Raw genomic sequence first — 24,309 nt, 5'->3', positions numbered from 1 at the left:
ATGTATCTCAGTGCTAAAAGGATTATTTAATTATTTCAATTAAAATTATGTTTTGCAATTTATGAAGTAAATTGCAAAACATAATTTTTATTTTATTTATCTACACATCTTGCAATTTATGAAGTAAATTGCAAGATGTGTAGATAAATAAATATTTCGATTTTTTAATATGTAGTAATTTTCATTAAATAAGTTTAAAAAAGAAATTTCTTCATTTTCTTGATGTATTCAGTGTACAGAAAAAAGGCATTTTAAGCATCCAGTCTTTTCAAACACTTGAATACTTTGCGCTTTCAATTTACGCATGTATTTTGTGTTCAGAATTGATCAGAATCTTTGATTTGTTTAAATCATTTACAATTTGCATTCTGGGGTTAGTTAATAAACAAATTAGAATAAATAGAGTTTGAATTTTTTCTTTTCTTTTTTTTCTTCTGTTAAATATCATTCAGTGATGCTTTTTTGCAATTTATTAGTGTCTTTAATTTTTGACTCTGTTACATTTGCATGTTGCAAGAATTTTCACACAAGTAATTCATAAGTTTTCAAAGTCAAAAATTCATTATTAATATTCTCATGAGGTTTTATTGCTTTAGAATCATAATTTGGTACTCATTAAAAAAATTTCTTAAACTGCAAATATTTTTTTGATTTTTAATATATCGAATTAATTTTGATTTAGCTGCTTGCCAACATTGAAGTGTGTGAACTTTTCGGAACCCAGAAATATTTCTTATTGTGTAGTTCAAATAAATTATGAAATGTTTCATCTGGTATGTATCCCTGTGTGCAGTTTACCCATATCTGGTTCTTTATTTACAGTGAATCTCAACTTAATAGTTCTGATGATAGTTTGTATTCGATACACAGTGGTAGTAGTGGTGGTTCTGGAGGTTTGGGCATAAGGACTGCCTCGCCCCACCGAACTGGCGGTGGAACATTGTACCATAGTCACAGCAATCCAGATCTTTCATCAGTTACTGCCTTAAGTGAACAACCACTAACTCTCGACTATCCTGAGCATGTCCTGAAAGTTTATAAATCTGATCAAACCTTTAAGTTCCTTCTAGTTCACAAAGTAAGTCTTTTACCCTTTTCTTTTTTACTTAACAAATTGTGTGCTATAAGCACAAGATAAATAAGGAAATACTATATATTGCTGAATATAAACCGATCCATGTATAAGCTGAGAGTGTACTTTATCTTCGAAAATTTATCCAAAACTCAAACCCATAAACCTAAATTGGAGGGGGGCAGTTGTGTTCATGTCACCATGAGGGTGAAAATACTACTAAGCAGGAAAACAAATGACATATTTTCCAATCAAATCCCTGTACAGTAAAATGCCAAGGACAATAGTTTTAAGTATGATAACCTCTGTCTGAAACTAGGACATTTTCTTCAGTCATTTTTTTGTCTTACGTATGATCTGTGGTATCTGTAACATTTTATTTCTTGTCTGAAAGTTTAAGAAGAAGAATTCTTAGATGGCAGTTTCAAACTACTGGTGACCACGCTTGCTGAAAATTCCAAAACAGTATCGCTGCTCGGCATTTCATAAATTAAAAACAAGTTTGAGAGGGGTGAAAAAAATATGTTAAATTAACAGAGATTCCAAAATAAAAAATCTGATAAGTACACCATGACTTCCTTGTACGGAATATTAAATTATATGCATTTTTTCTTGCATTTCATTTAAACTTATTGGATTGAATTAAATCTACTTTGCCGACAGCGCATAAACCACAATAGAATAAGTGCATTCTTTAAAATTCACTCTATTTGTTTACCATAGCAACACTCTGGTGCTAGGTTCACTTAACAGTATTATATTTCATTCATATTATAACTCAGAATGCACAAAATTTATATCATTTAAAGAATTATCTAATCGTTGCTACATGTTCTATTCAAATACTATAATAAAGCTAGAACGATGTTTAAAAGAAATTAAGCAAGCAAAACAAAAAAGAAACAGTTTTTCACAGGCGATTGAGTATTTCTCATTCAATTAATTCAGTTCTCACGTCGTGACAAGGCAAAAATACATAAAAACTCAAAATATCTGTATTAAAAATTATGAAGTAAATCTTAAACACTTATTTCCTCAAAAAAATTCCAGAAAGGATTAAGCATGATTTAATTGGCAATAATAAATGAAGGCGTTATCTTTGTTGTTGCGAAGCTAAGTTTTTCTAGATTGGTAACAAATCCACTATCCTCCTGTTTCAAATGTAAACAAGCAATGGCCGCCATCAAAAAAATTATTAGGCTTAGCGGCACTTAAACAACTTTAAAATTGTTTATAATTCTAAAAATATTGCATACAGATTTACTAAAGGCTTAAAAACCTCAACTGGAAGATAAGAAAAACATAATTCAATCATTTTTAAAGCAAAAAATGTACAATTTACAAACATAAAAGAGTAGAGAAACTGAGATTACTGAGCCAGGTAACAGAGTGGATATATATATAAATATATTTATATACGTTTGGTGCAGCCAATTGCAACCAAAATACGAGGTGCACATCTACATGTTATAGCAGTCCTACATACGAAATTTCAACGTTCTGAGGCTACTCGTTTTTGAGTTATGCGAGATACGTAAATACATACGTTTGTACAGATGCCACGAAAAATTCTCTTCAGAATTCATTTTAAACCAGTTTTATAATTTTTTTTGGAGAAAAAGAGTATTTTAGTCTGTCCGTACGTACAAATATCACGCAAAAATATCGTTAAATTGCATTCGATAGCTGTCAAAATGGATATTTTCGTTGAATTCGTACAAGGAAGTAAAAAGGGCAGCAAGTGATTGTTTCATTAGCTGGGTAAAAATTTTACCAATATCAAATAAGAAGTATAAACTAAAGAATTAAAAAAAAGTGCTGTATTTGTTAATTTATTGTTTGCACTTAGCTAACAGAAAAGTACCTACATATTTTAACAACATTAGTGGATTCGTATATAAGCCAATCCTTGGAATTTAAGAAAAGTTCTAAAACTTCTTGTCTTTTGCATGGAAAAATACAATAATTAAAGTGAAATAAATTAGCTTTTATTATCTTAAAAAATTTCAGGTATTAAAACATTGAAAAATGGAAAACTTACACCACCCCTGAGAAAAAGTGACTGAGTGCTCTTCTTGTGTATTTCTTCATACTATATATTATCTTAGATGTAAAGAAAGATATTAACATGGATTATATATAATATTCTGATATGTTTTGCAGTTTTCAAAATTTGAATGAACTGAACTTCATTGCTTTATTTAAGACTGGTAAATATAAGGCTGTAGTGTATGTGAGGTAATATACAGATACAGTCAAAAGTCGTTTATATTGACACCCATAATCCGGACCTCAAGGCTACAAACTTTCTGCGCATGCGTTGCGTTGACGCGTGTGCATAAGACCTTTACGGATGCGAATATGCTTGTGCGCGTGTGCAAAATACGTTTACAAGTGCACGTTTAATGTATAACGGACGGTATAAGCTAAGCTAAAATTATCTAATTATCTATTTCAGTTAATGTTGCAGATTGTGTTGTTCCTTAATCTTCAAATTGGATCCCGGCTTATTATTTTTTACAGACTGTTAGAGCAGTTTTATAAAAGTAAGCTTGAACTTTCGATTATGTCGAATAGAATTTCTGATATATATTTATTAATATGTGAAAGATCTACAAAGCGAAAGTATATTTCGAAGTTCATTAAACAAAAAGTGGAATTGCTGCAAAAAATGGATAAAGGCATATTCTTTGTTTATCTAAACTTTAATGTTTGTTTATCTAAACTTTGTTTATCTTTAACGCAGTGCGCAATGAATTGGAAGTTGATCTGTCAGCACTATCCTTATCTTCAGGGCAGATGTTTTTATTTTATTTGGCTTATAATTCCTTCCTAAATGTAGTATTTCATCTCCATGTACTGCTGTCTTTGATATGATTTAGATCAAATTCCTCGTCATTATAATTCGCTTCAGATAGTGAAGAAAGTGACAGAGGTTATTGAAAACGAAAAAATTTCAATTGACAAATTAGTCGGTAGACACAGCAATTATGGGACTTGAACAGCGGAACTTTGTAACTGAACAAGAAATTATGTCTGTGTATAGAATTAAAGAGAATGTATTATCACATAAAAAACGAAGCAACTTAAACAACTTACATTGAAAGAAATGTTTAATAAAGTAAACAAATAAATATTAAGCTTTTTTTTTTTTTGTAAATTTTGATAACCTTTAGATCATAATTGTTCTTTATTTCATAAATTACAGTTTCATATTTTTAATTTTATAATTTCTGCATGCCATCTTACCAGATTTAAACTGATGATCTATAATCCGGAATTGCCGAAGTCCCAACGAGTCCAGATTAATGACTTTCGACTGTATATGCATAAACCTTTCTTAATTTTACAATGGTTTATGCCTGTATCTGTGATGGAAAGGTATGCTACAATTTAAGTTACATAAGATGATTAATGGTATATATATATATATATACTTCTGTGCAGTAACAAGAACTTACAAGAGGAAGTTATTTTTATGTCTTTTGCTCATGAAATACTACTAATGCGTATTAACATATGGATGTTAATTTTAGGTATATCAAAAATACTTTATTTACTCAAAAATAAGATCCTCCCTCCCTTATTTGGTATATTTTCGTCTAAAATTTAGTAGAGACTTATAATCAAATATTTAATAAATGAAACTTCAGGATGACAGAATGAGAGGGCTGCATATAATAATTACACTGTTTAAATACTAAACAAACCACACAGGAGTTACCATAATATATAATTTGCAGAACTACAACTAATTATAATAACTATTTGAGTGATTTCAATTTAAGCATGAATTCATCATTATGGCTATTAGTGTGCCTGAAAACAAATAGGTAACAAAATGTCTCTAATTTACTGATTTTTTTCTTTCTGAATTATTGTTAAATATCAGACACCAGCAGACAAGGGGGAAAGATGCTGAACACTGGTATTCAGTCCAGGCTGTGAATGGGTTGGCTGATAGGTGATTTTATGTTTTCCCCCCTTGTATAATGTGTATACGAGTTAGTTTTCCTTGGAAAGTTTTCCTCAAAGGCCTCCGTTCCCTTAGGCAGATAGCCCTTGACTCCTTTGCTGTAATAAAACAAACCAAATCAGACTAAAATATTGTACTTTATTAGAAGTTTATCTTTCATTCTAATCAGAACCATGTTCTCATTAAATATATGCATTTTTCTTCATTTACCCTAAAATGTAAGGGTCATCTTATTTTCAAGTAAATGCAGCACTCCATCTGTTGTTTTTAAATTTTAAATGACATAAAATGAGTATTTAAGATGGGGAAGGCAAGTACATGCTGAAAGCTTAAGATACATTCTGTTAGATGTTGAAATTCGGTTTGGGGGGTAAGCACTTTTTTAGGAGCTGTTAATTTAAAACTTTAGTAATTAGGGCATGTTTATTATAATCTTGTTTAGGTATAATAAATATATAATTAATTTCCTAGGAAACAACTGCTCGAGAAGTTGTAATGCTTTCATTACGAGAATTTGGTATTACAGATCCCAGTAGGTAAGTTTTAACATAACTAAATGTTTTAGTATCAAGTGTTTAGCAATAATATTGTGTATATTTTACTTTTAAACTGAAAAAAAAAAATAAAAAATATTTTTAATAGCAACTATTCATTACGGGAAGTTTCTGTTGGAGACGGTGGAGTAGTAAAGCAGCGTAGGTTACCAGATCAACTTCAGAATTTAGCTGAAAGAATTGGTCTAAATAGTCGATATTATTTAAAAAACAATGCTTCAACCGAGCCGCTTGTTCCGGATGAATTAGCCACAGTAAGTATATACTGTATTTTTTTACTTTATTTGTGAACAACAGAAACTTTATGAAAATCATTTTTTTCATTTAAAAGTTAGATTTCAATAAACACAAACATGAAAGAAATTGTAAATTTTATGTACTTTTATAGTTATTAACTTTAAGAAAAGAATTTTTATAAATCTATTAATGCTTGTGTCCAAGTATGCCTTAAATTTTTCAATATCTTCTACTAGAATATGTGTGAATATGTATGTGTTGGGCATCTGCATATACTTTCTTGATTTTGTTAAGAAGCATTCAAATTTTCATTTTCAAAGTAAGAATTATTAATATTTTAAGTCTTCTTAATTAAAAAGAATATTATTACAAAGGGGTAATTTGCCCAGAAGGACTAGTAATTTCATTTTGGCATTTTGTTTTGAAATGTCAGTTCACTTTTCAAACTGTTGCCACCAAATATATTATAAATAATGAAGAATTTGCATAAATGTATGTGTGTTTCTCGCAGTGTGATAAAACAACTTTACCTAGAGATATCAAATTTTGAATAACATGTATTTCCACCCGAATAGGGAGTTTAAAATTTGTTTTATTATCTATTTCATATTTTGTAAAACTTTATAACAAATTTTTGATTAACAAACTGAACAATTTAAAAGTGAGCAATGGTAACATTGTGTGTGGGGAAACATTTTTATCTCCAGCCCTGGAAACTGTGTATCAGAAATTCTAAAGATATGCTCATTCTGAAATTATTTTGTGATATTGCTGTTGAACTGAATTTTATGGTTTAAGTGTGAAGAACATGATATCTAATAAATAAAGTTAACACACAAAATGTTTAAAAAAAAAAAAAAAAAAAGAGTCCTTTTCGACGTTATGTAAAATCTAAAAGCTTTCAGATTTTTTATATTTATGAATTTGTTTAAATAGAAAAGTGTCTAAGCTGTTATTTTGGAAATCACTTTTTTTATGTTAAACGTTTTTCTTGAAAGAGTAAGTATGTAAGATTAATAGTTACATACTTCTGCCTAATCATAAAATTGTTATTTTCAACGGATGTTCTGAATCATCTTCTGTGCAAATAGAGTGTAAGTATTAGATGTTTGCTTTAAACAGATATGTCCAATTTTTAAATTCAACTGAAATTTTGAAATTTATTCATATTGCTTTTATATTTAAAAAGAGAAATTATTTTAAACATTTAAACAATGCTATGCATATGCATTGTTACAAATTTCTTAAAGACAGTAATGACTTTTTCCTCTAAAATATCTTTTGGATTTTGATTTTAATTTTAGATATCTTAAGCTAGACTGTGGTAATTATTTAAGTGTGTAGATATACTGAAATATTGCTTTTTATTGAGTGCTTACATAATATTTTAATATTACTTGATCAATAACATTAACTGTTAAAAATTGATTACCAGGCAGAAAGTAGTTTTTTTTGCCACATAAATGACGATTTATATCAGCAATTAATAAAATGATGTAGTTTATTTCTTTGCAAGACAAAAATCTTCTGATTTTTATGTCATAAATGTCAACTGTGCTTCAGAATTTAATTTGAAAGGATAATATGTAATTTTGCCATTATAATTTTTTTTTTAACATTTGAGTCTACTGGTCTAATAAATCCAATTTTCAATAGCATAGTTTTTAAATTATATATCTATGTTAAATAATATGTAATGTCTAAGGAGTTTGTTAGTGCAGATGATGACATTGCCATATGTGCACCAGTGGATTCTGATGTATAAGCAAATATGTCTGGAGGTACAATAAATGTCATCAAAAGAAAATGAGAAGGACAAGATAATTTTGTCCACCCGCCAGGAAATGTGAACCTGCCTTGAACACTGTAGAATGTTTAGCTGCAACATTCGAACTGAATGCTAGTTTTACGAAATGCTTGAGTACTGTCATCTGTTAAGTAGATGATCAGTGAGTGAATTTTTTTCAAGCTACAGTATGGTAATTAATGCAGTACTGTAGTGTTTTTTATAATGATGTACATTGTATATTGTAGTGTCATGTAACTATATACTGTAAATGATTAATCTATAGGAAACATTATTCTGAAAATATTATCCAGTTCACACAAATTTTTTTAACGTGAGCTCTTGATTTTTCAGTTCCCTGAGATTCATGTTAATGAGGGTTTACTGTACAGTCAAAAGTCGTTAATTCGGACACCCATAATCCGGAATGATCTATAATCTGGACCTCAAAGCTAAAATCTTTCTGCGCATGCGCTGCATTGACGCATGCTCATAGGCGTTTTACGCATGCGTGCAAGACATTTACGACTGCACATATGCGTCTGCGCAAGCGCAGAATACGTTTTCGCGTGCGCGTTTAATGTATAACGGACAGTATAAGCTAAAATTATCTAATTATCTATTTCAGTTAATGTTGATAATTGCATTGTTACTTAATCTTCGAATTGGATCGGGCTTATTATTTTTTGTAAACTGTAAGAGCAATTTTATAAAAGTAAGCTTGAACTTTCGATTATGTCAAATAGAATTTCCGATGCTGGAGCTCCCAAAGGATCTAGAAAACAAAAGTATGTTTCGATGTCCATCAAACAAAAAATGAATTGCTACAAAAAATGGATAAAGGTATATCCTTTGTTTATCTAACCGTTCCGAAATCTGTTTATCAATTTCACACTGCTCTGCACGGGGGAGGGGGGGGAATATGTTGCGGTGCGCAATGAACTGGAAGTTTATCTGTGAGCACTATCGTTATCTTCAGGGCAGATGTTTTTATTTTATTCGGCTTATAATTCCTTACTAAATGTAGTATTTAATCTCGATGTACTCCGTCTTTGATATGATTTAAATCAAATTCCTCGTCATTATAAATATCACGAATGCAAATCAAATAGTTTTCTGGTTGCAATTTTCTAATTTTGGCTATGTGTAAGGTATGCATGCGTGCGTTGAAAGAAATGCTTAATAAAGTAAACAAATAAATATTAAGCTTCTTTTTTTTGTAAATTTTGACACCTTTTAGATCATAATTGCTCATTATTTTATAAATTACGGTTTCATATTTTTAATTTTATAATTTCTGCATGCCATCTTGCCATATTTAAACTGATGATCTATAATCCGGAAAAATCGATAATCCGGAATCGCCAAAGTCCCGACGAGTCCGGATTAAAGACTTTTGACTGTATTTATAAATAAAATTAAACATTATATATTTGAACAAGTTATTAAATTATCATTTAATATAATTAAATTATTAAATTTAATATTCTGTTAGATAATGTTTTCTGCAATTTTTACCCTTTGAGTTTGGGAATTTATTTTTAACCATTTTCTTTTAGGAGCTTCTGCGTGAAAGTCAAGTGCACTTCTTACAACTAAACAGCGTAGAAGTAGCCACACAATTAACTCTTGAAGATTTTAGCACATTTAGGCAAATTGAACCCACAGAATATATTGATGATTTATTTGAAGTTTCTTCTAAATATGGAACACCTCAGCTTTCCAAGTTTGCAGAGGTATATTTCAGAATTAGTAAAACATTATAAATAACCAATTAAAGTATCTGTTAACTTTAATTGATTATTAATTGATATATTTATTGCAGGATTTAATTTGAGCTTTCTTATTTTAACTTTTATGAAAATTTTTAACTACTCTGCAGTGGTGACTTTTAAGTAGAATGAAAAATAATAAGTTCAAGGAAACTATTTGTATCCACTTTTATTTTATTTCTGTACTATTTGAAAATTTTTTAATGTACATGGTTATCAGGAAAGAATCATCCAATTACGAACTTCAATATTTTCCATAATTATAAAGAGAGAATTATAAATAATATGTCATTGTAAAGAGAAAATGTTATTTTCACAACTGTTTGCACCCGTATAATATCAATGCAATATATATTTCTAATCAAATACATTGTAATGTTTTACTATTAACTGCTTGTAAATGCATTGCATTTTTTTTAAGTTCAGGAAAACCTTGTAGGCAAAGGTGGTATGAACACAAGATCTTTGACATACTATATGCCCAAAGACAGAAGTGGCATTGGGTTAAATCAGGTGACCTAGGAGGTAGTTATGTAGAACCTAATCTTGAGCTGTACTGCTACCAATCCAGTGATATGATAATCCTCTGTTTAGAAATTTACCTTCAAATGCCAATGGATGATGCACCATCTTGTTGAAAAATGAAATTTTGCATATGTTCCTTCAGCTGAGGGAAAAGCCGAATTTCTAATGCCACCCACTGTTTTTTTTTTTTTTTTTTGGCAAAAAAAAGATTGGTTAGTAAAGGTTTGATGAAGATATTGCACAAAAAATGTTTACTTTTGGGGAGTTTTTCAATGTAAGTAGGCGTGGGGATTTTCCAATTCCCAAATTCACATGTTACGGCAGTTTACTTTCCCATTTAAATGCAAGGTGACTTTATCACTAAATATGAGTTGGTTGCAAACATGTTTGTCTTGCATAGTTTCATCCATGAAAAGGCAGTAGTTTAGATGTTGCAACTCGTCACTTGGCTTCAGTGCTTGAATGCTTTGCAATATGTAAGGGGGCAGTTTTTTTCTCAACACAAACCAGATGGTAGACTGAGGTATCCCATGTTCATGACTAGTATGAACCGTTGATTTCTTTGGACTAAAAGTCTGTCACACTCTTTCAGCATTCTGTGCTGAAACACCTGGACGCCGTGGACTTTGCCTTTACTCTGGCATCCAGTTTCCCGGAACTTTCTTATACTCTTGAAATGTTGGTGTTTTATTTGTATGGTACTTTCTCCTAAATTCATCCTGAACAGTGATTACTAACTGACTTCTTGCAAAGGAGAGCACACAAAAAGGCCTTCTTCTGCTTAGATGCCATTTCCGCTTCTTTTCAAAACTTCAAAAACAGCTTATTGACAGCAGTGCTTTCACCTGTGGTGAAAAGACAATGTTACAAGTTAAAAATCTAACATTTTCCTTTTACGATGACGTATTAATTATAATTTTCTGTTTGTAATTATGGAAAATAAACTTTGTAATCGGAGGATTTTTTCCTGATAACAGTGTATTTTGTTCTGTTTCTTTCTTTTAAGAAAGACATAGCTCTAAATGAATTTTCTTGTAGCTGGTTAATCGGGAGATGTTTTGGGTAGTCACGGAAGTATGTGCAGAACATCAGTTGATCAGAAGAATGAGAATTGTTAAGCAGTTTATTAAAGTAGCAAGTGAGTATATATAGGATGCTTTATGAGTATGTTACATAATTTAGTGAATATATATATATATTGAATTAATGAACTGAAATTCATCGAAATCGATTTCCTAATACTTAAATTAATAATTAATTAAGTTATTTCCTAATACTTGTGCAAGTATTAGGATTAAATTTCCTAATACTTGCGCAATAGCTGCAAAGTAAGATAATAATAATTTATTTAATAAAGAAACATTGATTATATTATCTTCTAATATAAGTTAAGTAGAATGTATCTACGAGATAATATAATCAATATTTCTGTAGTAAGTACTATATATATAAACTTATTATAGGTTTTATAACAAGCTTTAATAAAATGGTTTTGTTTTGACAAACATTTCATGGTAAAATTTGTCATTGTTTATATGTTTTTTTCTCACAGAACTTTAAAAGATATTGGGAAATGTACACATTCAACTTTTCTTTTGTATATCTTTCATTCTTTGAAAAGTTTCCTTCACACCATTTTTCTTTAATATAATCTTTTAAGCATATGTACAGGCAAAATATATATACAGTAAACTCTCGCTACAACGATACCCGATACAACAATAACTCCCTCTACTACAATAATGTTTTGTGGTCCCGGTGATTTTGCACATAAACTAATGTTAATCTCCCCTCAATATTGCTATATTCTCTAGAACAATAAACCTCTGTAAAACGATTTTTTCAATCTAAATTTCAGTATTATTTTCTCCCTTTATAATAATATTTTGATTTTCAAATGCTTTTTTTTCATTTTCTTTTGTTATTTTTTCCGTCTATTAAGACTCATTGTGGATATTCAACATATCCCTGAATAAATAGCTATTGTTCAGATTTCAAAACAGATGAAGACCACCCTTTTGGGAATTGGAGTGGGTGAGGGGGGGTGAAGTGTAAATGTATGCCTAGTCTCATTTCCCAGTAAGCTTTGGAATTCTGATAAGGTTTAAGGACATCTAGACCTGTCTGGTCACCTTGTCACAGAACAAGTGCCCTTTGTTAGAGGAACAGGGGGAGATGGAGGCAGGGTGTTGTTAAGTGACGTACTGAAAAGTGAGTTCAAAGGTTGTTTTATAGTCTTTAACAATTTTGAGTTCTATGTGAAACATTTGGTTTAAACTTTTCTTTCTTTCACGCGATATTGTTCCCTAAGATGGCAGGGCGAAAGCAACTATCTTTTCGAGATAAACTGAACGTTATCAATGATATTGATGAGGGAATGAAGCAGATTGATGCGGCTAAGAAACATGGATTATCGCAATCTACAGTTGCAACATTCCTAAAGAAGAGAAAGCAAATCGAAGATGCTGTAACTTCAAATGAAATTAACCCAGAGCGAAAACGACTGAAAGTTGCGACAAATGAAAACATTGATGCTGCTGTTTTAAAATGGTTTCAAGAGATGAGAGCAACAAATGTCCCAATAAATGGATCTTTATTATGTGCAAAAGCACGGAAATTTGCAGCAATGCTAGGGAACGAAACTTTCAAAGCTAGCAATGGTTGGTTAATGCGTTTTCGAGATCGTCATGGAATAACTTTCCAAGAAGTTCACGGAGAGAAAAAGTCAGCCCCGATAAATGACGCAAATGAATGGCGGCAAAACAAGATGAAAGAAATCTTAGAAAAGTATGCTCCAGAAGACATTTATAATGCAGATGAAGCTGGGCTGTTTTTCCAACTCCTACGTGATCGAACATTGGCATTCAAGGGTGAAAAGTGTTATGGAGGGAAGAAATCAAAGCAGAGACTGACTGTTCTTCTGTGTACAAATAGCACAGGAACGCATAGAATACAACCTCTCGTCATTGGTAAATCATTGAAGCCAAGGTGCTTTAAGAACTTGAAAAGTCTTCCCGTGGGGTATAAAGCAAATAAGAAGGCTTGGATGACTTCTAAATTTTTTTCTGAATGGTTACAGAAGTTAGACAATGAAATGAAGAAGAGAAAGAAAAAAATCGTTTTGTTGATAGATAACTGCGGTGCTCACACGTCATTTCCAAAGCTACAAAATATCGAAATCGCTTTTTTCCCTGCCAATTGCACTTCAATTTTACAGCCTCTTGATATGGGCATAATTAAGTGCTTCAAAGGATATTACAGAAAACGGTTGGTGGACTCCATACTTGTAAACTTTGAAAATAAAGTAGAAGACCCTTTCAAAGCTGTAAATGTCAAGGAAGCGTGTGACAATATTGCTGGAAGTTGTTGGGAAGTAACAGAAAAAACTATTCGGAATTGCTGGAAAAAGGCCGGTCTTTGTGTTATGGAAGATAAGAAATCTGATAATGATGAAAATTCCATAGACAATGATCTCTCAGATGATCAAGAATGTGTTTTGCACATAAAAAAATCCGTATCCCAACTTGAGGAAACAAGCGGTAAAAAGTTTGGGATTAGTATAGAATATTTAACAGCAGATGATGATCTTATGGTTTTCGCAGGAGTTACTGATGAAGATATTCTCTCTGAAATTACTGATGATATAGGAAACAATGATGAAGATGATGATGATGATGATATTGATGATGATGATAATACAGGTCCATCGCAGTCCTTATTGTCATCCCAGTAAGCTCTTCAATCTGTGAATTCTCTACGGACATTTTTTTCAAGCCTTCCATCGACAAATGAAGAACATTTTCGTGCACTAGACTCAATGCATACAGTATTGGTGAACTTAACAGTTAAAAAAATCAATAAACAAACAAAAATATTGGATTGTTTTCAATAAAAAGTGTTTTCAGGTATGTGAATATTTCTGTGCTTATTTTCTGAATTTATCTTATTTATTTATTTTTTTAGTATTTAAACCACTATTATTAGTATTTTACAAATTAATTTCTTCTAAATATAGACTTAAAAGTAGTATGTTATGCACCTTAAACTAATAATAATAATAATAATAAAATTCTTATTAAATGCTCAAAATATGTGGGCCCTGATGTAACAATATGCCTCTCTACAACAATATATTTATTTGGTCCCTAAAATATTGTTGTAACCAGGTTTCACTGTATATATATATTTAAATTGCACAAAAAGAGAGTTAGGTGTGTATTACTGTTAAATTATCCACAGCTATTTTTCTACAGTTAAGAGAGGCATAAAATTACTGTATATGTAGTGATAAAATATTTTTATATAATATATTGAAGTAGTGAATGTTTGTGTCTTGAAATAACATTTTGAATATGAGTAGTGAATCTTTATGTCTTGAAATAACATTTTGAATATAAGTAGTGAATCTGTATGTCTTGAAATAACATTTTCAATATAGGAAATTGTTGGTTTTATTTCAGAAAATTTTGTTAATAGTATACTAATTCAGAATAATTTTTTTCACAGGGCAATGTAAAGTATGCAAAAATTTCAATTCTATGTTTGCAATTTTATGTGGCTTGGGACATGGTGCTGTCTCCAGGCTTAGAAGCACATGGGAAAAACTGCCAACAAAGTATCAAAAAATATTTTCAGTAAGTTGCTACCTTTTAGATAATTTTTAACTAACAAATTCTGTTACCTTAGTTCTTAATTTTCAAATAAAATAATAAATATCCTTTGTTTTCTCCTTTCATGTAATGTATTAAACTGATGTATTGTTTTATATAATTTGAATCTGGAAACTGTCCATTTTTATTTTTGACTTTGATATTTTTAAAATATGTAATATATAATTTAATTTGTAATATGTAATATATATTTTAAAATATATAATTGCTGTAAGAAAAGTTTGCTAACTTTAAAATTAAGGATTATATATAATTTAGATTGCCATTTTTTATGCATTTTAAGACAATTTCAATCAGGTTTCTCTTCTGATTGAAAAACCTACTGTTACTGCTGGAAGAAAATATCTTTGTGTCAGATTTGCTTGAAAAGTCAGAGCCTTTCTTGGAAAATTAAGGCAAATTTAAGTTGGGCTTTTGCCCAATTTTAACTTCATGCTTCTCATATAGAAAAAGGAATTATTCATTGTTTGTTTGTTGAATATTTTTTAAAAGTATGTTAAAATAAATTGGATCTCTTGTTGTAATGTATATATTTGTCCATTTGCATTACAATCTTTACAAACTTGTGACTTAAAACTTTAAAAAACATTTCCTTCATGTTGTGATGTAAATATTTTCCAGGACTTGCAAGATCTGATGGATCCATCGCGAAACATGTGTAAATATAGAAATCTTTTAAATAGTGAACATACTCAGCCACCAATTGTAAGTTATTTGTGTTTATGTTTTTCATTATGTAGTAGATAAATTGTACCTCAGTTTGCATTGTTACACAGGAGCATTATCACCCAAAGAAACTAAATTACCATAATGTGGGGTAGATAAGCCACCCTAGCATATACACCTCACACATGATAACTGATGAAAAGAAAGTTCATTGGATAAACTGCACCTCATATATGCCACAACAAAGCATTCCAAAACATAGCACTTATTATTCATTTATTCAGTAGTTCCTTTCCATATTGGTATAATTATTATTTATAAAATTTACAACACAATTGTAAAAGTAATGTGTAAATAAATGAAAATAAACAATCATCTTACCTTGAACTTGCCAAAAACAAACTCTGCTGATTTTCAGTAGACTTTTTTAGGAGATTGGGGTGGGCAAAATCACCATATTTTGAAAAATGAATACGTAAATAATCGAGCATAATTTTTTAATTAAAATAAACTACATTTATTTATGTAAAACCTTCAAAATATGACTTTTTAATGTCAGAATTAAGTAACAAATCACCAACATCATTTTCTGCATTCTGTTCTAAATCACTTCTTCTAACATTGCTATCATCAGTTTCATTTTCTTTTTCAATGATTTCTGACTAAATGAAAGTTGATATGATCATATCAGCTTAGACTGATTGCCATGCTTTATGGACCTACAAGCTTTTCAAAAAGCTCATTCAAAGCTTTTCTCATCCCTCTGGAATTTGTGAAAAATGAAGTCAGCTTTGCATTCATTCCTCCCACTGCTCTTGTAGTTTGTGCTTGAAAATTCTGTTGGTGGTGAGATCCAGTGGCTGTAAAATTTTTGTAAGCCTGCATTGCATCACTAAAGTTTACAGTATCTAGTAAATAGGATAGTATTGAATCCAGAACATTGAGTTCCCAAGGTTGGATAAAAGCACCTTCCTTTTTTGATAAATTTCTCTCAGCCAGAGCAACATCATTTCTTTTCACATCCATCCTTTTTCTTTGCTGCAAATAATAACCCCTTTAGAGAATTTTTGCTTTGAAAATTATCAAAGGGGTTAACTTCGCTCCATCGGCGACACAATACAAAACACAAGTATAAAAATGTCTTTTCATTCAGGGTTGTTAATACAGAAATAGTTTTTTTATTTGTTGAATGAACAGTTCTCCTCGGAGGACAATCAAAAGTAATGGGATTTTCATGTATATTAATTATTTTACTTCTATTCAAATTTTGTTCTTAAATTTTCTTAGATGCATATTCCAAAAAAACTATCTTTCTTCAATTCAGTGTGCGGAAAGTTCTGTCCATCAGCTGTTTTAGGCCTGACGGATAATTTCTCTTGTTTCATAAATCTAAAATATCAATTAGGTCTGCCAACAAAGTTTTTAATGCCTATTTATTGAGCAATTACTTTTGCTTGGAGGTGGATTCTGACTTTTAACTCTAATAATTCCTTCTCTGTGCTCTGTTGTCTGTTTCTATAGATTCCCTTCTAAAACAGGCAGGCTGTGATACCATTTCAACACGATCTTTTATTCTTAAGTATTTTTTCTAATTCTTGTGTTTGGATTTCCACTGCTGAATGCACCTCTCTTCAACTTTAATTTCTCAAGCTACAATGCAATTTCCATCACATTCTTCTACCAAAAGCTAAAAAACATTGTGCATAGCATTTCTTCAAGTAGGAGCTATAATGATAATAATTTAAAAAAAAAATTCAACAGTTGCAGACAATAAAATAAGCGCTGCAACAAGCAAGCAATAAGCAAGCCACAAAGCAACAAGACACATGCAAAGAAATTGGTACAGACAGAACTTGGCAAAGTTAAAGTTTCTGTGGCCTGTTAGGAAAAAAAGGGTGATTATCAAAACGTACAGACAAAACCAAGGAGTTTAGCAGAAAATACTTGCATTACTGTATCTTTACACCAGTGCCACCTACTGCAGTTAAGTGAGTTTCTCGTGAATTCAAATTTATTGCACTACTTTAGGTGCGACCAGAGTGCTCATATCAGGCTACAATGTAACAAATTCTACATAAACCATCTCACATGTACATGACTTATGATTAGACTAGAAGTTTTAAAGACAGATAAAAAATAAAATTCCTTCAGATACACTGCAGACCCAAATTTTCAACTTTTAAACATGTATAAGCCGTAGCTTATCTACCTGAAATTGCAGTACATGGATGTTTTACTCCATGTGTAAATTTGCCATTTTCCTTTTCTGGAATTAAGACATTACCTGAATAATTACAAAATTATTATCACAGCCAATTTACTTCTATAAGATAACCAGTTTCAATTTTTCTTTTTTTCTGTTTCTTTGGCATTATTTGACATTTATTAAATATTTCCCCCTCATATTTTCAAAAATGAATTATAGTTTTAAAATTTTTTATTGGATTCTTCATTATTTTTTAATAGAATTCACAGGTAAATGTGACTTTGTAATTTTCTTGCATTTTGAAAATAAATTTGATTTTGATACATTATCAATAAATCATTACAAGGTATATTCTTCCCCCTCCCAAATGTAATTTCCATTTATTTGCTAAGTGGTTTTGATAGTAAACTTTTGCGCCTGAATGTAATTTTCATTCGTTTGCTAAATGGTTTTGATAGTATATTCCCCCCCCCAGGGAATGTAATTTTAAGTGGTTTGCTGAATAGTTTTGAAGGATTTCTCATCCTTTTTTTTTTACCTTTGCATACAGAAATTTATTTACTTTAATGTATTTATTTGTAAGTTTACATAAGATTAAAAATTAATTATTAAATTTTTCAGAGCAAAACTGGAAAATTAAAACAAGAAATCTTTTTATTTGTTTAGAATTGAAAGTTCTGTATTATTTTCTTCTAAATATATTTGTTGGATTTTATGTCTATAACATCTGAATTTTTGTGTTTGCGTTTTGTACAGATACCATTTTATCCAGTTGTGAAAAAAGATCTGACATTTATCCATCTTGGAAATGACACTTTTGTAGATAACTTGGTGAGTGAAATGATATTAATATAATATTGTTTATAATTACGTTTTTATTTTATGTCTTACTTGTCTTTTCATGATTCTGTTCATTTGTACTATATAGACCAAAGTATGATATTTATCCTGTTATATAATTGTAATCTGTATTCAAATCATAAATCATTTACAGCAAATAAAATATTTATTAACATATTCAAAAACAAGAAAGTAACATTATTTTCATGAAAGGAAATTTCTATACAAGACAAGCAAAATCTAATTGAAAGTTTATTTAAAATTGTTCATAAATGTTGCTTTCAACTTTTGTGGAATTTAAAGCATTGTTTGTGCATATTTCCCATTTTTATTTAAAAATTTACTATTTCCCAAATACCTTTTGGCCGAATTCAGTTAAAGAAAAGTTTCTGAAAAAGCTTTTAAAATTTTCAGAATTGATATTCAGTTTCTTTCTTCAGAATTGATATTTCTGTTTTCTTAGGGCTTCAAATCTTTGGTGCTTCTTTATTGTAATGGCCCCCATGACTGAATCACTAATCAGCCGAGATATTTTGTTAAAATCTTGCCATGTGTTCTTTTACCTCGCTACGTGTTATTGATTAGCGATTAAAGTTCGGAGACTGCTATTTTAAGGAAGTGCCAATTTTTTATTTGTCTGAAATTTTTTGAAGTATAAATTTCCTTTCATTAAAAATACTTACTAAATGTAAGTGTGTATATTATTAAACAAAATACAATTCTGTTTATTTAAAAGTATAAGTTTGAATTGAATTTTTCCTTGTTTTTTAAGTTTTTTAATTTCACTAAAGTTTAAAATACTTTGAATTATGTGGTATATGTTTAAAAGTTTTGGTTTTTTACATTTATTAAATTCTTTGTTGCCTTTATTAGATTATTTGAAATATATTAATTATGAATTTCAAAATTTTGGTCTTTGGGAAACATTAGTTCTAAATTTCTTACTTTATGTGTTTAATGATAATTTTCTGCAGCTTAAAGCATGAAAATACTAGACATATTTATATTTTGTTTTTAAAAAATGTTTTGTAATTATATATATAAAACTGAAATAAAGTTGGACACAGTAAATTAATATGTTTTTGTTTTCACCATTTTAGTTTTCTATTCCGTGCAGTGTTAAAAATTCTTATTGGGAAGGTACAATGTTATATATTATTAGTTGTACTGAGAATTAATTATATTAAATAATGAAAATAATCATGCAAGGTAATAAGGACTCGTGTTCCGATTTCAGCCACGTTATGCTTTTGATGGGTACGTAAATAAATGCTTAACTTGTTAATGCATACATTGTGCCAATAAAAGAGATTTTGTAAGCTAATAGTATGTTTTAGGAAATAAAAGGTTTAATCTGTAAATGATTATTATGAAAATATCATATACTGTAAAGGCTCTTATTTTCGCGGGCCGAAATTTTCTCGAAAATGAATATATCGGTGATTTGGTGAGCTGAAAATTTCGTGAATTTTATATAAATAGAACCGAAAATTGAAAAATTTCAAAAGTACTTAAGTAAAGTTGAGAAAGTTGAAAAATTCCAAAAGTACATCTTTTGCATAAAGCATTTTAAGAAAGTTCCATTTGTCCGAAAATTTCGTCCCCCCCCCTCCTGTTCCGTCTAAATGGCGAGTTCAAGCGTTTGCTCAAGAATGAGTTCATTGAGTAGTATTCTAATGAGATTCAATTTCTAGAGGAAAAAGAATCTGTGGGCTTGCGAATATCACAACTAAAACCAATTCACGCTTCTTGGCTTGTGCATGTATTTAACGGTGTTGAAACTAAACACGAGATAATTTTGAATGGCTTCAAAGAAGCTGGTATAAATAGTATTCTAAGTGAATGAGCTGCCTTTTATTAATTTAATTTTTTTATATTCGAGAAATATAGTTGTATATTATTTAAAAAGTAGTTATAAGAAAGAAAGTTGTCAAGAAAAAAGCTTGTAACTGTGCAATAAATCATTAAATTTTGGGTAAGTAAAAAATTTCTGATTTTTTATTATTATTTGAGGCGAAAAAAAAAGTATTTTGCGAGGCTTAAACTTTCGCTATTATGACGAGCTCGTGAAAATTAAAGCTTCACGAAAATAAGGGCCTTTACAGTATTTGCAGTATTATTTAAATAATTTTTATTCCAGAACAAAGTGCTATTAAATATGAAATAAATTTTGCTTCAAATCTTACATTTAGGTGAATTTTGAAAAACTTCGAATGATTGCTAAAGAAATTCGACAGTTGATGAACATGTGTTCTGCACCATATGTAAGTCTTTGTTGTATGTCGTATTTGATTTATATGCAAAACAATATTATCAGCCTATAAAATTTATAATTGGAAGTTATATTTGCAATTGTTAGAGAGGCTATAACTTTTAAATGGAATTTTCCAAGGTCTTTAATTTTTATCCAATAAAAAAAAAAAGTGTATTTGTTACAATGTTCCCTTTGAACTTACAGCTGCTCAGTGAAGAAAGTTTTATATGTCAATTTTATATGTTCTTGGAATGCAAAATTCAACTTCACAGAAATCATATCTCTGGCAAAATGTTAGTTGGAAGAACTAGTTTGATCAATGCCTCCCTCCCCCAATGTATATGAGCCATGTTATTTACAATATAGCAGTAACTGTCTAAATTGTGTTGAGAAACACATACTGTGTTAGACTGCTGAAAAATGCTGAAATATTTTTTTGTATTGAAGTATAGTTATTAATTTTAAAGGGTTCGCACATGCTTTGTTCAAAAATAAGAAAAAAATTATTCTTCTTTTTTAAATATTATGCTAAAATGAAAACTTAATCTAAAATTAATAAATGATGAAAGTAATTTAAGTAATACTTATGAAATTCTGGCATATTTCTCCAATTAATGTAGAAGCCAAATAACAAAAAATCAGCGTTATATTTTCAAATTTTTCACAGGACTAGTTTCGATGGTTTCACTGAACCATCATTTTCAACTGCAAAAGCGTAAATGAGCAAGGTAAGATATAATGATTAGATAAAATAAGAACGTCTGAACAGGAGATAAGCTACTGGCGCCATCTGTTGATAAAACTAGAACTAAAACATAATTTCTTTAATGGCTAAAGGTAAATTTGGATTTGAATTAGGGTCATTAACTAGAACAGAAAGATTTTTTGAATATGAAATGCCTCTATAAAATCCAATTCACCAATGGAAGATATTTTTTGAATAATTTTGGCAGCAGAAAAATTGAAAGTGTGATTTTCGAACCAACAATGTTGGGCAACAGAAGACTTCTGTTTTTCCTTTTTTCTAACATATGCCTCCTTAACGCTTCATTTCCTTAACACGAAATTTTAAGGCTCTCTTAGTTTGGCCAATGTAAATGAAACCACACTGGCAAGGAATCCTGTAAATATCCCAGGAATTCGTATCCGGAATGGGGTCCTTGAGTATGGAACTTGGAATTTTATTGATGGGAGAATAAACGACCCGAAAGTCTGCAAAATACGTGCAACTTTATAGCTAATTGATAGAAAGAAGGGAAACAACAGAATTTTTATAATCTCCTAAAACAAGAGTGTGCATTTTAGTGTGTTGAGATGAGAATTTTTTAACTGCTTAATTAATAATGTTGGGGTCGGATGCCAGAATGTCGAGAAACGGGAGAAAATTGCAAGTCTGAAGTTCAAAAGTGAACTGAATAGCAGGATCAATGAGAGAGAATTTTTGAACTGTTTGATTAATAATGTTGGGTGAAAAGCCCCTGTCAGTAGCTGTTGCTTTTAAATAATTTAGTTTTTGGAGGAGCAAACTTGAAGAGCACGGAAAACATAGGAATAAAATGAAGCTAACTTTTGTTTAGTTGGATGACATGATTTGAAGTGTGGTGGAAGGCAAACCGATGAAGGTTTATGGTAAACCGTAGTACTGAAGTTGGATGTGTTACGTGTGACCAGAGTGTCGAGAAACGGAAGAGAATTGCAAGTCTCAAGTTCAGAAGTGAACTGAGTAGCAGGATCAATGGAATTTATTGTTGAAAGAACTTTATTTAAATCATCTTTATACCTTCAAACAGGGTAAAAGTATCGTCTACATAGCGGAACCATACCGGGAAGTTTAAAGTTTCAAACAATTTTGATTCATAAATTTATGAATCAAAATTGTTTACCTTTCATTCAGCTTAACATGTTGCCATTGCATGAAACATAAAGTCTTCACCCATTAATGAGCCCGCCCCTCAGAATGAAATGCTTTGAAAATGGCCGTGTTGTCAGTCAACAAATCCCTCCAAAAAAAAAAAAAAATCGCTTTCGTTTTCTGAAAACTCTCTAAGATGGCCCAGCCTAGGGCAGAATGTTTGCTTCTCCGTAGTGTGATGGATAAGTCATAAAATTACCTCCCCTCTATTAAATGGCAAGAAGTACTTGTTGCGTTTAGTTTCGTCTCTCTTCTTTCTTTGTACATGTAGCTTGTAGACTTGTTTCTTTTAATATGTGACGTCCGAATTTTCCGAAAACTTTTTAGAATTTTAGCTTCCAAGCTCGTAAATTTTCAATTATTCGACATGTTTTATTGGGCAGTCTTTTAAAAAAGATCATTATTTATTTTGTTACACATTTTTTTTTTTTTACTATTTACTTATCTATTTTATTTAGTTTTAGTAGGCCAATTTATTTTGGGAAATTAAATTTTAATCCATTCTTTTACCGACTCAGTTTTCATCACATTTTAAGTCCATATATATTTACGATGAGAGTACAATATTTATCAGGAATTTTTGGAAAATTTGGCATATGTATTTATATTTTAGCATTGAATGTTTTCCACAAGTTGTTCGTTAACAGTCAAGCTCATCCTCGTAAACACTTGATCGTTTCAGCATGGAATTGGCAAGCAATAATCTTCCTAATGTTTTTCGGGATTTTATAGCAATTTCTAGAATTTTGGCGGTTTTCTACAAATATTTTGGTAAGTTTAGCTATTATACAGTTGCTACTAATGTGAAATTTAAAACCAAAAATGTATTCCTTCGTTTATTTAAGAGATAGCATTTCGAATTTAAACGGAAGTTTAAATGAATTTGATACAATCTTACCACAGACTAGAAAGAACTATATCTCTGTGTTGGATAGATTTTCTCACTTTTCTGCATTTTATACATTAAATGTATAAAGCAGACATGCACAAAAATCCCTTCTGATTCTTACAGTTTCAGTTAAATGAATTGTAAAACATATACGTATTTTAACTTTCAAAATGTATTTGCTCATTTATGCATAAATTTAAAATCGTGGGACTTACAAATTATATGACTAAATTGCAGTATTTAAGATAATAACTGAAATTATAGTACTGAAATGACATAGAATATAAGGATAATTATAGTCATTTTAAATAAATTTCTTTAAATTCTATCTTTAAATTTAAATAAATTCTATTGTAGTCTATTTAAATAAATTTCTACTGTCATTTAAAAATTTGTCATTATTAGCACCTCCCGCAGTCTTATGCAATCATAGGATTTTCCGAATTCTATTAGGTTCTTAACATAATTTCAAGGACTAATAGAAAAGTGATAACATGGAAAGACTATGTCTTAAGTACCAATAGCCAAGTATTTGTAATTAAATAATTAAACAAAAATAAATATTGAATACCAGCCACTTTTTTATTTATTTTTAGTCATATAACAAAAGATAAACAAGAATACTATTACATCTAAGAATTATTTAGTAAATTATTTTGCTAATTTTATATCAATGAGGAAACACAGTAAAAATATTTTAATGATTGAATTCACCTTTAAAAATCAAACAAACCCCAAAATTCCTTTTTCCCAAAACTGCGTAAAATGTTTAAATATGATTTGAATGAGTTTTCCAATTCTGTTTTGAGTAATATAAATATTATTAAATTAGGATATAAATTATTATTAGTAATAATTTTTATATTATAACTTAGCAGAATATCGTTTACCATTAAAATTTATATCTAAAAGAATTAAATTTTGTAAAAGAATAAAAAATATAATTAACT

General features: G+C 29.9%; 1 protein-coding gene across 7 annotated transcripts in view; it reads left to right on the top strand.

Annotated features, from left to right (window-relative positions):
- The window catches only part of LOC118194037 (rap guanine nucleotide exchange factor 2-like), a 648,324-nt gene that overhangs the window by 587,517 nt on the left and 36,498 nt on the right, over window positions 1–24,309 (top strand). For all 7 annotated transcript variants that reach the window (XM_085815114.1, XM_085815113.1, XM_085815118.1 and 4 more), the window contains 9 exons: window positions 823–1,078; window positions 5,520–5,584; window positions 5,691–5,856; window positions 9,185–9,361; window positions 10,961–11,060; window positions 14,429–14,556; window positions 15,214–15,297; window positions 18,221–18,295; window positions 20,497–20,568. In XM_085815114.1, the coding sequence (XP_085671240.1) occupies window positions 823–1,078; window positions 5,520–5,584; window positions 5,691–5,856; window positions 9,185–9,361; window positions 10,961–11,060; window positions 14,429–14,556; window positions 15,214–15,297; window positions 18,221–18,295; window positions 20,497–20,568 (1,123 nt within the window). The remainder of the gene's footprint in view (window positions 1–822; window positions 1,079–5,519; window positions 5,585–5,690; window positions 5,857–9,184; window positions 9,362–10,960; window positions 11,061–14,428; window positions 14,557–15,213; window positions 15,298–18,220; window positions 18,296–20,496; window positions 20,569–24,309) is intronic.

The sequence above is a fragment of the Stegodyphus dumicola genome, chromosome 4 (genome assembly GCF_044657685.1).
Source record: "Stegodyphus dumicola isolate Sdum_Otavi_A_Nest chromosome 4, ASM4465768v1".
Lineage (NCBI taxonomy): Eukaryota > Metazoa > Arthropoda > Arachnida > Araneae > Eresidae > Stegodyphus > Stegodyphus dumicola.
The sequence above is the reverse complement of the archived record's forward strand: the minus strand, read 5'-3'. Positions and strand labels throughout refer to the sequence as shown.